This window comes from Colletotrichum tamarilloi, assembly GCF_030869305.1.
Source record: "Colletotrichum tamarilloi strain Tom-12 chromosome Unknown Scaffold_9.1, whole genome shotgun sequence".
Lineage (NCBI taxonomy): Eukaryota > Fungi > Ascomycota > Sordariomycetes > Glomerellales > Glomerellaceae > Colletotrichum > Colletotrichum tamarilloi.
In genome coordinates this window covers 136,158-150,019 of record NW_026849392.1, presented here as the reverse complement: position 1 = coordinate 150,019, position 13,862 = coordinate 136,158, and the positions used below count along the sequence as shown (strand labels likewise).

General features: G+C 50.4%; 8 protein-coding genes across 8 annotated transcripts; 4 read left to right on the top strand and 4 right to left on the bottom strand.

The window, feature by feature from the left end:
* Positions 1-780: 780 nt before the first annotated feature.
* CTAM01_03798 (uncharacterized protein) lies at positions 781-2,638 on the top strand (the record flags this gene model as incomplete). Its single annotated transcript, XM_060519829.1, has 3 exons — positions 781-784; positions 832-1,455; positions 1,515-2,638. 3 exons carry the CDS (start codon positions 781-783, stop codon positions 2,636-2,638), a joined length of 1,752 nt encoding a protein of 583 aa, XP_060385250.1.
* A 1,980-nt stretch (positions 2,639-4,618) lies between these two features.
* CTAM01_03797 (uncharacterized protein) lies at positions 4,619-5,011 on the top strand (the record flags this gene model as incomplete). Its single annotated transcript, XM_060519828.1, has 1 exon — positions 4,619-5,011. The coding sequence occupies one exon, from the start codon at positions 4,619-4,621 to the stop codon at positions 5,009-5,011; it is 393 nt and encodes a 130-aa protein (XP_060385249.1).
* Positions 5,012-5,046: 35 nt separating this feature from the next.
* CTAM01_03796 (uncharacterized protein) lies at positions 5,047-6,226 on the bottom strand (the record flags this gene model as incomplete). Its single annotated transcript, XM_060519827.1, has 2 exons — positions 5,047-5,755; positions 5,811-6,226. The coding sequence occupies 2 exons, from the start codon at positions 6,224-6,226 to the stop codon at positions 5,047-5,049; spliced, it is 1,125 nt and encodes a 374-aa protein (XP_060385248.1).
* A 705-nt stretch (positions 6,227-6,931) lies between these two features.
* On the bottom strand, positions 6,932-7,755 carry CTAM01_03795 (uncharacterized protein; the record flags this gene model as incomplete). Its single annotated transcript, XM_060519826.1, has 3 exons — positions 6,932-7,105; positions 7,168-7,294; positions 7,361-7,755. The coding sequence occupies 3 exons, from the start codon at positions 7,753-7,755 to the stop codon at positions 6,932-6,934; spliced, it is 696 nt and encodes a 231-aa protein (XP_060385247.1).
* A 380-nt stretch (positions 7,756-8,135) lies between these two features.
* Positions 8,136-8,843, bottom strand: CTAM01_03794 (uncharacterized protein; the record flags this gene model as incomplete). The annotated part of the gene is made up of 1 exon (XM_060519825.1): positions 8,136-8,843. The coding sequence occupies one exon, from the start codon at positions 8,841-8,843 to the stop codon at positions 8,136-8,138; it is 708 nt and encodes a 235-aa protein (XP_060385246.1).
* A 613-nt stretch (positions 8,844-9,456) lies between these two features.
* CTAM01_03793 (uncharacterized protein) lies at positions 9,457-11,088 on the bottom strand (the record flags this gene model as incomplete). The annotated part of the gene is made up of 2 exons (XM_060519824.1): positions 9,457-10,132; positions 10,424-11,088. 2 exons carry the CDS (start codon positions 11,086-11,088, stop codon positions 9,457-9,459), a joined length of 1,341 nt encoding a protein of 446 aa, XP_060385245.1.
* Positions 11,089-11,715: 627 nt separating this feature from the next.
* Positions 11,716-12,456, top strand: CTAM01_03792 (uncharacterized protein; the record flags this gene model as incomplete). Its single annotated transcript, XM_060519823.1, has 1 exon — positions 11,716-12,456. One exon carries the CDS (start codon positions 11,716-11,718, stop codon positions 12,454-12,456), a length of 741 nt encoding a protein of 246 aa, XP_060385244.1.
* A 934-nt stretch (positions 12,457-13,390) lies between these two features.
* CTAM01_03791 (uncharacterized protein) lies at positions 13,391-13,738 on the top strand (the record flags this gene model as incomplete). Its single annotated transcript, XM_060519822.1, has 1 exon — positions 13,391-13,738. One exon carries the CDS (start codon positions 13,391-13,393, stop codon positions 13,736-13,738), a length of 348 nt encoding a protein of 115 aa, XP_060385243.1.
* Between the last annotated feature and the right edge of the window lie 124 nt (positions 13,739-13,862).

Sequence of the window (13,862 nt, the reverse complement as noted above, 5' to 3'; positions counted from 1 at the left end):
TTGACTGCCCGAGATGCGCATACGCGAGGACAGCATGTTTGGAGGTTGCTAACCCTTCTGTTGTTCCGACCACGCACTTCATGGATCGACCATGCACCAACGATTTCGTGCAGAGTCCATTTCCAAAGGTTGGAATATGAACTGACAGTGAGGGATCCTCTTGATATTCAGCGAGAGGCCAGGACCTTTTGTGCAAGTGCTGCTTACCACATGCCCCTAGGTGTCGTAAGGTCCGCCAGGCTACAGGGAACGGGGGCATGATCGCCGCCAGCTGAACGGCAACGCAAGAGTCTAATTGGCCAGGCCAAGTCTTGCAGAACGGATACCGCTCGTGGTGGGGTCAAGTTCAAAGACATGTTTGTCGCCAAAACTCCACTAATGTTCCAGTTGCATACTGCGTGGTCAAATTATCTAAACGCGAGAGTGACGAGGACGTGGACTTTGAGGCTCGCTGACAATTACTAGAGCAGGGGGTTCTTTCAGCTCAGAAATCGTGTATCATTTTGAACCGCTAGTCGGCCCACAATTATGCAGCTTTCAGGTTGTTGGTATCCTGTTTGGGATATTGCGAGAAACGATCGTGAAGAAAAGAAAGGACGTCGTAAATCCGCCGAGGCTGACGCTAGTCACCAGCAAGATAGGCATCAAATGCCATAGTTTGCGCCACGATATAAAGTCCGTCCCAGGACCAACCGCTGCCGTGAGCGTGAGTGAAGTCGGGAAAGTCATTTGCAACTCTCGTCCTCCAAGCTTGACATTATGTCTATCAACTTCGTGCCAATGAGTCAGTCTGCCACTCCTTTTTTCGTTCAGGGCATTAACTGGACACAGGCCGCGAGGAGTTCTGGGGTGAGAATCGTGAAATGATTTGGTTGACAGCCGAATATCAGACTCGCGTTGAGAAAGCCGTTGACGAGGGCTTTGTGAAGTCAGGTCTCAGTCATCCATGGATCTCCACGTCTCCTCGGCAAAATGTGCCCACGTACTATGTCAGGCACTTTGGATCACATCCTGATCCATGTGATGTGGTACACGAGGACCTGAGCGCCAGGGAATTGTTTACACATTTCGATGAGGAGGCGTCTGATGCTACTGAGCCTTTCAGGAGGCTCATCATTCTGGAAGATGTGGACCCGCGGATGGCGGAGATGCTTGGAGTCAAGCTCGACATACCGCCAGAGTTTTGGCTTGCGCATTGCGATCAAACATGTCGATTTAATCCAGTCGATGGGTTCCGAAATAGACAAGGGCGATCCAAGTATTGGAGAGTTCTCGTTCCACAGGTTCGAAAAGCGCCTTCGACGGTAGAGCAGGAAGACACCGAATGTAGGATCGAAGTAGGGGCTTTCGACCGGTTTAGTGTAGTCCTCCCTAAAAAGAAGGCCCTGGGATATATCGAATTCTACGGTATCGTTTCTTTCTGGGGCATGACGCATGGTGAGAATGGTTGGACACGTGAGTTACCAGACCCCCTGACTAGTTCCTGAAGCGCATCTAATAATACTCTTTTGGAGTTGTCATCCTCGTGGATCCCCGGCAAACAAGCCTTCGAAAGCTGAAGGGAGAACAGAAGACAGACTGTATCAGTCTGTCGAATGATGAATACACGCGAAGGCGAATCACCAAAGAGGTCATCGTCGGCGGCAACCATGCACCACTCGACGCTCCATATGCCTCTGCGTTATACAATGATCTTCGTCGGGCATACGATGAAAACGTCGATATCATTTCCGACCTGCGAGATCCGTTTGTCGCGACTGTGCCCGTTCGAAATTTGGTCTTTTCACTTTGGGAAGACTTTGTCTGCGTATTCCAGTCAACACTTCTCGACGAGCTCTTGGAAGACGAAGCTCAATGGAGGGACTTCAGCGGCGCTGCAGCTGCGAAACGGCTAGAAAGTAGCTCTGATATGGACGGTTACCAGCGTATTGTCAACCTAGGGCGAGACATCCGCGAAAAAAGGCGTCTCATCAAAGACGTCAAAGATTCCTTCATTGCCCCCGACGTCGACCAATGGGGAGCAGATTTTGGCATTACCGCTTTGACATTTGGCTCAGTCATGGATTCCACCCAAGGTGTTGCAGTGGAACAACAGCAAGGCATGGAGTCCACCCAAGGTGTCGCAGTGGAACAACAGCAAGGCATGGAGTCCACCCAAGGTGTCGCAGTGGAACAACAGCAAGGCATGGATTCCGCTCAGAGACAAGTCGCAATGGAACAAAGGCGTTGGAACAAACTCGACGGTATGCTGCTCGAGGTTGAGGGGACGTTTGGGACATTCATGGACAACTTTGCCAAGCGGGCCAACATGCAACGTTTGTTCGCAAATAACCGACAAGCTCGAAGCGCGGGGCAGCTGACCAAGCTGGCCACGGTTGCTGTCCCGTTCTCTATAGTCTCGGCAATATTTTCGATGGGAGGGGATTTCGCTGCAGGAGAAAGACTCTTTTGGGTCTACTGGGGCGTTTCCCTTCCAGTGACTGGGCTCTTGTTGATCTGGATCATCTTTTCGGTCGAGATTTCCGACTGTAGGAAAAAGATTGAGGATCATCTTAAGAAGGCGTGGCCTAAGAGGATGAAGGATCGCCACCACTGCAAAAATTGCACGTGCAACAAAGGTTCCGATGAGGAAGTGTGATCGCGTAAACTCAAGATGGAGGAGACTGAGATCGCATTTCGCAGTCTTATCTCACTTTAGACTCCGAATGCATATATTCGTAAGGATCTGGACAGTCGCCTGAAGAGCCGGAAAGTGCAACGCTACGTAGTTACTGATGCCAGAATTGCATTAGTTAGAATTGTACAAACTGTCAGTGAAACCCGCTAGAATTCGACAAGCGCCAATCATACGTTGAACGAGCTCAGAAAATCATAACGACAATTAAGCGAGAAGTCACTGGCAGCAATAATAGTGCTGTTCGAGATTGTCCCAAATCAGTAGTCTAGATCTGACCGTTGAAGAGCTTCTCTTGGAAGTTGGGGCAGTGTAATAATGAATGAACCCATATCGCAAGACTGTGACCTAACTAACCTGACATAGCCATTTTTAGTTAAGTAGCATGCCCATAAAAATTGTTTTGTAAGTTGCTTTACAATTTTGATACGAAGCTTCCACGGTATTAAAGTATGCCGAGATTTCTGATATTATATGCCTTGTTTCATAAGCTTTCAGAGAAGAAAGGCCCCGAGCGGGAGAAACTTAAGTAAGACGGCTACAGAGGATTGACTGAGCAGTATTTTGATAAGCCTAAGTCTATCTGCGAACGGGTTATCGCTGAGCAAGGAAAACCGCCTAAAAACGCATTTGGGACCGAGGATATGATTGAAGGTTTAAGGTGTAGTGGGTATGCTGAAAATATTAGCGTGATGAATGCTTACTTACGTTTATAATGATAGTAGCCAGAAGAGAACCCTCGACTGGCTCGGCTCTTGCCTAGACTGGATGTGATAGTATGTTTTAAATATTCCTTTGAAGGGCATATCGGCTATCTCTATTCATTATCTACCTACGCTTCTCGACACGCGGTCAGCTGTTAGAGCAGAGACTGGAGAGCTGCATGCGTCTCCTCATTTCCCTCTACGTCCGACAAGGGAATTATCTCGGGAAAGAAGGTCTTGATTGAGCTTTGTCTCTCACCTCTACACGCAAGTTCTATGGGTTCGATAATGTTCGCACCTATTTTACGTATTTGCTACTTCAGTGGTTGGCAAGTCTTGCGAAGCTCAATATCCTATTAATGCCATGCCATCTTGCACTCGGCGATGTTTTTGGGAGGGCTTTAATACCAATGGCTGTAAAAAGGTGCGCTATGCTTGTAAATTCTCTTCGCTCCCGTCTGAAAGGAGGAAGAACGGTTCAATTGGTGCGGCTAGGCGAACGACGGTTGGCAGACCGCTCCATGGAAACGCGTATTAGCACCTGAGTTGTTTATAAGGGTCGGCTTGGTCTAGGGAATTAGACTACTTAGGATATTCGTGAGAATATAGTGTGAAGATAAGATGGGAATGAGCTGAAGTTAAAAACGGACACAGGAGGGGTGAAGGTTATTAGGAGGGGGGGGGGGGGCGCAGCAATAGGCAGTTGAATGAGTGATGTTTTAAGATTAATGTTGACGCCATAGTAGTCGAGAAACGTCGCATTTGACTACTGTTAGATGGCCGACATCACGACGGTTGCACTTTCCATAGGTTTCTATGGGGCCGTATATACAACAGCTGTCGAACTGAATCGGGTCTGCAGATTGCCTCACATCCGGATTGGCTTGGAATTTAGCACCGAAGGATGCAGCTCAGCCGAAATATACAGTTGTCTCGATGAAACCACCACACTGCCAGTACCCGTCCTCCAAGAATAAACAGCATGCCGACCATACCATAGTAACGACCAGAAGTGGATACCGCTGCCCATCATCCGAGCATCAAGCGCGGGGTGGATAGGCAGACATCGCGCAGGCTGACTCCGTGCGGGGTAATTTCGTCCACACTCATAGCATCCGTCGGACAACAGCCACTTTGAACTGTTCTTGTCCCAAGACTATTCGCAGGAGACAGAGGACATGTAGCAATCGAGGAAGGCAATCTGTCATCTATACTCTCCGATCAGCATTTCAACGCTCCAATGAACGAAACCGTTGCTCCTTCCACCAGCGATGACCCTGCCGTCGACATGGCAAACGATGACGATCACTCTCGCGAATCCATGCGCGACAACAACCCTCTCCCAACACATAAGCTCGAGCACTTGAAGGTTGGAGCCAATGGTGTACAGCTCCTGGTGTCTACAAAGAATCACTTGTATGATGCCAAGAACGTTGAAGGCGGCGACAGCTCGTTCCAATGCGTTGGGGCTTGGGGCGAGGGGTCTGTCCAGGAACTTGGAAAAATGGTAGTTTCGCATCGAACACATACGGACCGGCCACACAATACCCCTCCTGCAACGACTTTTCGAGGGACAGGACGGACGACGGCCTCCTTTACACAAGATTCTGGCCCATCTACGACGACAACATAGAAGGGAGTTGGCGTGTTTAATGAACCTTGATAACTCTATTTTTTCGTTTGGCTCTGGAAGAAAATCCGCAGTGCCTCTTCTGATACCGATCCGACAAATTGTATGCCTCTGTCGCCTGTGCTCGCTCCTTTCACGTTGAAGAGATCCCCCAGAGTAGAGACAAACAGCTGCTGTCCATCATGGCCTGTGCTCATGTCCTCCAATACATGGACCCCCTTGACTGCTCTTTGTGATGCGGCGTTGCATATGGCCAAACATTCTTTAGTGCTGTCGAGCTCTTTCTTCAAGCTTTGAATGTCGGTTTCTGTGGGCAGAGAAATCTCGCTGGTTCCTCGTGCCAGTCGTCTCTTGTTCTCATCTTGGTGCCGGTGCAGCTCCGACACGTTGTCAGCTATCATCTGTTTGCAGTGGTCCAAAGTCGATAGAGTCATGACAGTCGCATGCCCCAGGTCCCGGCAGGACATTCCTTGAGATGGCGGACTGCCTGGAATCGGTTGAAGGCGCATGGTGTCGATGTGAGCTTGGACTTTGGCACAGATCTGAAGGCAGACCTCTGTGCTGTCCCTCTCGTTCTGGATCCGATCTATGTCGGTGATTACTGCCTGGGATGAAGGTACATTGCTGGAAGCAAGACGGCTCAATTTCTCGTTGATATCGTCGAGGTGATCCTCTAGGTCTTGTGTCGTGCTGTGAATCATGTCTTTGTACTCCCCAAGCAGCTGAATGGTGACCGTAGCAGAGCGACTGCCTCGTATCATTAGCACGCACAATACACGAGATATCTCGACGAGCGACTGACAGATTCGCATCACCTAGGGCGATAGCTATGGTTGATTTATAGCCCGCTAGCATACTGGTGAAGCCGTGTATATCGCTCTCCATATATCTTACTTTTACCCAGCCTCGGAAGCTAGTTCTCGGCCGGCCGGAATACTTGGTGCACTCAATCATCAGCGTATCGAAATCAGCACAAGCTCGACGACATTGGAGGAGAGGCGTCTTGAGCGACGCTAAGTTCGCGTCATCCTCGATCTGGATGTGCGTGTCCAAGGACCGGAGAACCTCTTTCAGGGCCGAGAGTTCGTCCAAGAGTTGCTGAACCGATCGCTGGTGACTTCGAAAGCTTTGAATTGTATTGTACAGAGCTTGGCTTGTCTGTATCGTCGCCGTGACTATGGCTATTAGCGCCGAGGCAATGCCTAGGGCTTCAGCCATCGTCGGTGGTCAGGGGTGATGCTGTTGTGCCAGATGGCAAGGAGACGGATTGCATGAATACCTTCAGCATTAGTCAGGGACTCCGCGCAGCTGCTGGCCTCTTCTACCTTACTGCCCACTGCATATCGAACATAAAAGTGGACCCGTCCTCCCTCTAAACCCACGTCCTTGCTGCAGTGTACTTCCCCGTACGATTACTCACCAAACGCATACGATGCGGTGGAACACATAAAAAGTTGTATGCTGGTCTTTGTCTCCATGCCGTTGAAAGGGATTGATAGTCTGTCATCCCAAATAGCTAGCATTCCATGGCGACGAAGGAGACCAAGTGAACAAGTAATGGCAGCTGCGTCCTCGGCCGAATCGCTGTCGAACACAGTCAGCTCTTCTCAGTGGAACCTTGTAATCCCGGCCCAAATTTCATAATACCTTCCATGCCCTGTCTTGGAACATTCAAACTCACGAAATCATGATAGAGTCATGCACAAATCTTCGTCAAGAGTCTGCACTGGCATAGAGTCATGGTTTGTCATGACGTAAGAGTGCTTTCGCTCCAGCGTGTCTGTCATGTAGATGCTCTCAATGATCACAAGGAGGGGAGATGTGTTCTCGAATTATCTCGCATGGTCTAGGTAGGGTGCAGGTTGTGTTCTTGGCTCCCATACCTGGGAATGGGATGAGATGAAAATTTGACTCCGGCTGTATCTACGGGAACGGTTTAGTTATAACAGTCTTGCCGTACGTCTTCATTTGCTTTATCAGGCGCCTGTTATCACCACAATGCCGAACATCCTGAGAGCCATCAATGAAAGGCGCGATTGTACCGTTGGGCAGAATCGGCTGCTGCTCTATCGTACCATCCGCTGCGCAAAGAATGCTCTACATGAAGCATGTTAGCTCAGAAAAGCTACATGGGGATTCAGTGTTAAGGCATTGGGTACCTTGCGCATATAGTCAAGGCAATGCGGCCAGTGATCGTGGTCGTTCCAGTCTAGTCCCGGGTCGACCCCTCGATGGGCCTCTTGCAGGACGTTTCGAAATATGGAGAGGCAATGGAGTTGGTGAAACCTGCATGAGTAATCGGTCAGCATCGTGTTGTAGTGCGTTCTTTATCGAAGGGAAGGGTGTACTTACATGGCGATGGTGGCGCTCATACCCGTGTTCCTTTGGGCGGGATCCGTGAGGTTGAATATGATGGAGCCGGAATCTCCTTCAACGTCTTCCCAGAGGCTGTCGTACTTGGGATCAAGCGACATGTGAGCCCAACTCCGACCAAAGACTGCCTCAATTTGAAAAGGACTGGATTGTGCCTTGTGATGGAAAACACCGTCGGGTGAGGTGAGAGCGAATGCCACAGCTGCGAGAATGAGTGACGTGGTACAGGCGCAGTATACCAGTAGAAGAGTGGTCAGAGAAGCTAGCCTGTAGGGTCTTGCTGATATGTCTGGATACACGGTTTCTTCTTCAGAATTTCCGTCGTCTGCTTCTTGACTCTGGAGCTGAGAGTACTTGGACTTTGGGTCCATCATCTTTGTGTTTGGTGGTGGACGGATGATGACGGATTTACAGCGAAGACTGGGAGTGGGCGTTAAGGGACAATACAGCGGGGATGTCCACTACAAATACAAGTCGCCCATCAAATTTGCCTTCCCTGCCCCGCTATGCAGAGAGAGGGGGAAGACAGATAGACACGCCAAGGCCATGCTACACAGATTGCAAACGTTTGACAAAGAGAGTAATTACGCAGGATTCTGTCAATTAGAGTTGGAAATCAATGGCGGGAATGGCTCGTTGAATTACAGATTAGAGTTCGTAAGTATGTAGCTCTTCTGTGTCCCAGAACGAGCAAGGTCCGTTACTAACTAACTAAACAGGTACCTCGCTGTACCCGGTTCTATACCCAGGCGCTTTACACGATGTGTTCTCTATCCAGCACTCGCAGCTCATCCCCTTCACACTCGTGATATCCCACTTCCAAGTGGATATTCACCGTTCCCCAGTCGTGCGCAAACGGATCCGCCAGCCATGCCTGGCAATGCACGCTGTGGTGCGCGTCCCGATCCCGGTTGGTGATGCCGCCCGTGGCCCGGAAGAAGCGCCGCAGATAAAACGCGCAGTGCCAGTAATGCTGGCCCCAGGTAGAGTACAGGCCGTCGCCCTCCCCAAGAAGGACCTGATCCAGCGAGACCTCTTCGAGAGACGAAATTTTCGCTGCTTCTGTTATCTCGCTACTGTTGTTGCGATAGTATTTCCAGTCCTCCTTGTCATGTAGCTTGATGAAGTCGTCGTGTAAGTCGACGTCGAAGCAGTTGTGCGGCACCCAGCTGTATGACCAGAGCTGGAAATGGCAGCCCCTGGCCCGGGCTTCGTCTGGGCTCTCGCCGCAGCTTGTAATAACAGGAGCAGCTGGTGCAATGGCATTCGTGACCGCTGATGTCCGATTGATGATCAGAGGCACCGCCCACAGGATAGATGAGGCGATCACGCCAATGAGGAAAGGACCGAGGACCCTTTTCACGGATTCGAGCCTTGTGTGTTTCCGTTCCTTGCCAGTGTACGGTGATTCTGCGAGGAAAGGCTCGTCCTCGTCGTATTCGGCTTGAGGAACCGTCGTCATTCTGGAGTTGCGTCTTGTAAGGTGTCAGTTCAATCGGGAAGCATACCAGGTAATCGAATGCAGAACTCACGAGAAACTGAGTGAATTGGTTCTCTTCAGTTGTTAGGTTCCTACTCTATGAGATCTAGTTCACGATGGTGGCAATGCAACGACCGCTGCAAAAAACGACTCTTACTCTCTGTTCTGTCCCCTCCTCCTCTTCTTTTCCTCCTACTCATCCCCCTCATCCTCGCACAAGACTTGATCCAACCCGCGTCTTCGATACTTTCTCACTATTTCCGTCTATAACGATATCACGATAACAGAAGTCCCTCAGTGTGACAGCGGTGATTTGCCTCTCGAGCTAATGCATGCAGTCAATGCTTGATTGCACCAACATGGTGGGTCGGAGTTCCGTCTTCAAGGTTGTTGTCTTTGTAATCACCACAGATACATCAACCCAATCAGATGATAGCAGATAGCCTACTCTACTGAAGAGAAACACTTATCAAGCATCTTTGTTGCCGAGTTTACCGATGTGAGGTGATGAATTTTGCAAAAGTTCTGTATCGTGCAGTTGTATTAGACTTTCCCTCGAAACTACCAACCGTTTCTAGCCTCCGAGAGACAAGCATCAGCATCCTCCAAACACAACGTTTCCGCTCGTATCCATCTCGTCAATCCCCTCAGCCTGCAGCGCCCTCCACAGCAGAAGCATGGTACAGTGCTTGGAGTGATCAAAGTCCGCCGTCAGCTTATCCACCCTGCCACCATCGGCAAATGCGCGCGCCTTTCGAACCAGCATCCACGCGCAGTGCGTCAAGTGTTCCCGCTCCGTGCCCCACCATTTCTCGCTCCTCCCGAGAGATGCGAGGTCTTCCATGCTGAGCTCCTCTTCTCCGGCCTGGTCCCGCCAGTATCGCCAACGAGATTGATTGTGCGTTGCGCCCGCTGCCGCTTCGAATTCGGCTAGGCCGTAGCGGGGGCAGGCGGTGGGCAGCCAGGCTTTGGCGAGAGCGTCAAAGGCGCATCCTGCTTGCTGGGCTTCGGCGACGCTGCTGCCGCAGCTCAGTTTCTGCTTTGGTACTGTTGACTGTAGAAGACGTAGATGCAGGGATAGTAGTATCAGTAGTAGAGTTCCGAGGATAGTGACTGTTGCGAGTAGCGAGACGAATACAAGCCGGCTTGGCTGTCTGGTGGTGGAGCCTTTGGCAGTCGCAGATGGGTTGGTTGCGGTCTCATCGTTGAGCGGGTGATACTTGCAAGTAGGCGACGGAAGTTTTAATGCTTGGGGAGCCATGTAGTTGAGACTTGAATGATGGTTGCAGTTTGTGGTATCATGGTATGCGGGTAGTATGTGGACTTGTCCTATTGATATAGAAGCGGGCAAAGCGGGCAGTGCCAACCCAAAGGCAGAACATGAGACATGCGCGTCCTACAAGTGAATTCTCTCAAAATTCAGCTGGATTTGATCGACTTGAATCTATCTGTGAAAAGTTTCTAGAAAACTGCCTGAACTCAAGAGATTTAAAGAACATGTCACATACTCCATGGCGAAGGTGCGCGAAGCGTTTAAATCGAAGGGAATCCTCGCTTCTTACTCCATATCAGTGTTCAACGCTACTCCAGCCACAGTGCCATACCCCGGGTCCAAGAAGATCTTGCCGCAATGCTTGATATGCTTCTCATTGTCCGACCGCGGCTCAACCATCTTGCCATTGAATCGCGCCCGATGCTCCTTTCTCCAGTAGAAAATGCAATGCAGGACGTGCCAGTGCCCAGACATGTGGAACCGCAGTTCCTCCTGGTTATCCGCCATCTTTGCAATCTCTCCGACGCTGATCTCTTTGTTATGCGCGGTATCGGCCCAGTACGTCCACTCGCCGTTGGGGCCGGGCCCGGAGCGCTCAAACTCAGCCGTCAGCTCGTCGTCCCGACAGTGCTCGGGAAGCCAAGCAGCAGCCAGGGAGTCATATTTGCAGCCCAAAGTGACTGCTTCGGCGGTAGAGTTTCCGCAATCACAAGATGTGATTGTGGGTGGCGCGTGCAAGTTGTCTGGTTTTGAGGTGCCATCCGAGAGGAAGTGAGAGGGGATGTTGATTGGAGACTGGAAGAGGCCAACAAAGCCTAAGATTGCGAATGCAATCAAGATCAAGTCCTTCAAGGTTGAAATTGACGGCCTGAATAGCCGGCAATATCGTGAAGCTTTGTTGCTTCGAAACCCCGTAGTCGAAGAGACTGAGTCGTCGTCAGAGTTTTCGGCCATGAGAGACTGCTCTTCGTCGTGTGTACTATGCCTGGATGATTGTATTAGCCCTTGATTCTCTTCAAAAAAGCATTTCAGACTCGCCATTTCCCTTTAGACGCCATTATCAGCGTGGTCAGTGTCAATGTCAAAGCCAATGCTGGAAGACTTCCGGTTGAGGGAGATGTTGATGTGAGAAATCGCGACCTGGGAGGGTCTGTCTAAGCACTTGAGGAGGGGGACTGGTCTACGTCTGTCTCAAACGTGCTGATAGGCTTTCGGGTCTAGCATAGTTGCTTACCAGGTTAGTCCAAATACCCCTCCGTGATCTGCACGGTGACTTGGCAAACATACCAGGGTCGGTCATGGGCCCGGAGGAAGGATCATTGAGGCTATGCGGACTGTCACCTAACTGAGTGGACCGAGATGCATGAAGCAGCTAACACAGTAGTATGGACTTGGAAGGGCTTTGGAGTGCCGTGTGATTTGAATGATATGTCCAGGAATAGAATGATGGCGCGAACCATGAAGTTCCCATGTCGAAGCCGCGGTTCTAAGCCATCAGCAATTCATCTTCGGGGGGGCCCCTTCGGTTCGCTCTTCGAATAGAATCCTCGGTTCCAACCATCTCTCTTCTTTACAAACTCAATGGCACCAAAACACAGTTACAGCCAAGTTTCTCAGACATCTGATGTCAAATCCTCCACCGAGGAGGAGCTCGACGAGAGCGACAATGGTCCCAAATTTGGACGCAAACCGAGGGTCCTCTCTCCCACATTCCTCACGGTCTTGCTGAACGGATTGAGCCTCGTCTTTGGCATCGGAATTGGTGCTTTGATCGTTGCAATCATCACGCATAGGCCAGCACCGCAACAACCCAACAATGCCAAACCAGTCGCTGGAACCGTCGCCATGATTGACGGCATCGAGGCGCCAGGCACGCAGTGCGGCGATACCTGGCAAGAGGCAAGGGATCTTGGCTGCCACTTTGATGTCATGGCATCACGCTGGTACGCTCCCGAATGCTTCGACCAGACGGCCCTCGAAGGCATGCTCGACGAGCAGCCGTACGTCAACTTCACCTGGTACGAGGACAAGGAGCATACAAGAGTCTACCCCTCCGAGCTCGTCTTGCGGGGCGAGTTTGATAAGGTGTATCCCAGCGGAGACTATCACATCTATCACTGTCTCTACTTGTGGCGGAGACTTCATCACGCCGTGATCAAGAATAAGCCTGTCGATGAGGATTTGCTCGAGTACGGCCACACGCTGCACTGCACTCGCATGATTATGCAGTGGATGGATCCAAGCATACCCAGGACAACAATTTCCTCTGCCACAAGCGGGACGCCGTTTTGCAGGAGTAGCCGGTTGGGTCTGATGGTTTAGTGAGAGGGTTGAATAGTTAGTGCAGGGGAAAGGATTGTTGATTCGTTGGTGGACTTGGCACTGCTTGGGACCCTCACCTAAGAAGCTTAATCCAAAATATTACCGTTTTCAGATGTGCCCCTCTTGAATTGCGCCTTCTATTGGTTGCCGACTCTCTCCATTTCTTCAGCAATAACACCGCACAGACCAGGTGAACTCAACTGAAATCGACGATTGCTTCGAGATTCTGGCTGGCATCTTCAAGTTTGACTGAAACCAGATAGCCAGAATTAGCGCTCTTTCATTCAGATAGGTCCTTCTAGGTGACTCTTGAGTCGGGTATCCGGCAGCTTCTTGAGATCGCCAGTGGCAGAACAGCACATCAGATGGTGGCCAACATGACGTGACTGACCAAAGTCCCAAACGGTGAGCGGCTTTGGGTGTGAGCTGCACGTATCATTGTCCCACTCGAGGGAAATATGACCAGATGGGCACTAGTGTTGACTCTTCATATTCATCTAAAGTTCAGAGTTGATAGGCGAATATACTTAATCCCACATGCGGAACGGTGGGTGCCAATATGCATGATCCTGAGCGACATATTCCAGGAAGTAGCTAACCCTGACTGGTGATTGCTACACGAGCGACAATTTGTCAGTTCGGGGTCGCCTCATACTCCGCTATATGTCTAATTGTCAAGCTATTCTCGGATGAGTACAGGGAAGCATTCACTCGCAGTCCCAAAACAAGGTCCATATGGACAATATGTGGCCCGGCCGTCCGAACACTTCTTATGGTATTATATACGCATGTCCCAGTTCTTCAGTCTAATAGATCATACGATACTGTCAAGACATCTTTCTTAGCCACAATCTTTAATCTACCAAATCAAAAGATCAGCACTACTACTACAACAACTACTTCACATACTTTACCGCCAGACAATTCCTACACCATGAAGCTAACGTTCGCCCTCACCGCCCTCCTTGCCACAACCGCCATGGCCGGAGTGGCAAAGATACGCCACGAGGACGAGACTCTTGAAGACAGCTACAAACGTCGCTCCGTCAAAGCTGGAATCGTCCCTGTCAAAGAAGAGGACATCATCTCTCTTGGCGACAGGGCAGTCAAGGCTGGAATTGTTCCTGTCAAGGAAGAAGACATCATTTCTCTGGGAGACCGCTCAGTCAAGGCGGGCATCGTGCCAGTCAAGGAAGAGGACATCATTTCTCTGGGAGACCGCGCTGTCAAGGCTGGCATTGTTCCGGTAAAGGAGGAGGACATCATCTCACTCGGAGATTAGGCAGTCTTAGTCAATGACAGAGACTACTCGAGATTATGGAGGGCAATGGAGATCTGTTGATGTTCTATCGATCTTCAATCAAGTAGCATGCGTTACAATGACATGGCTTCTGTTCAATACATGA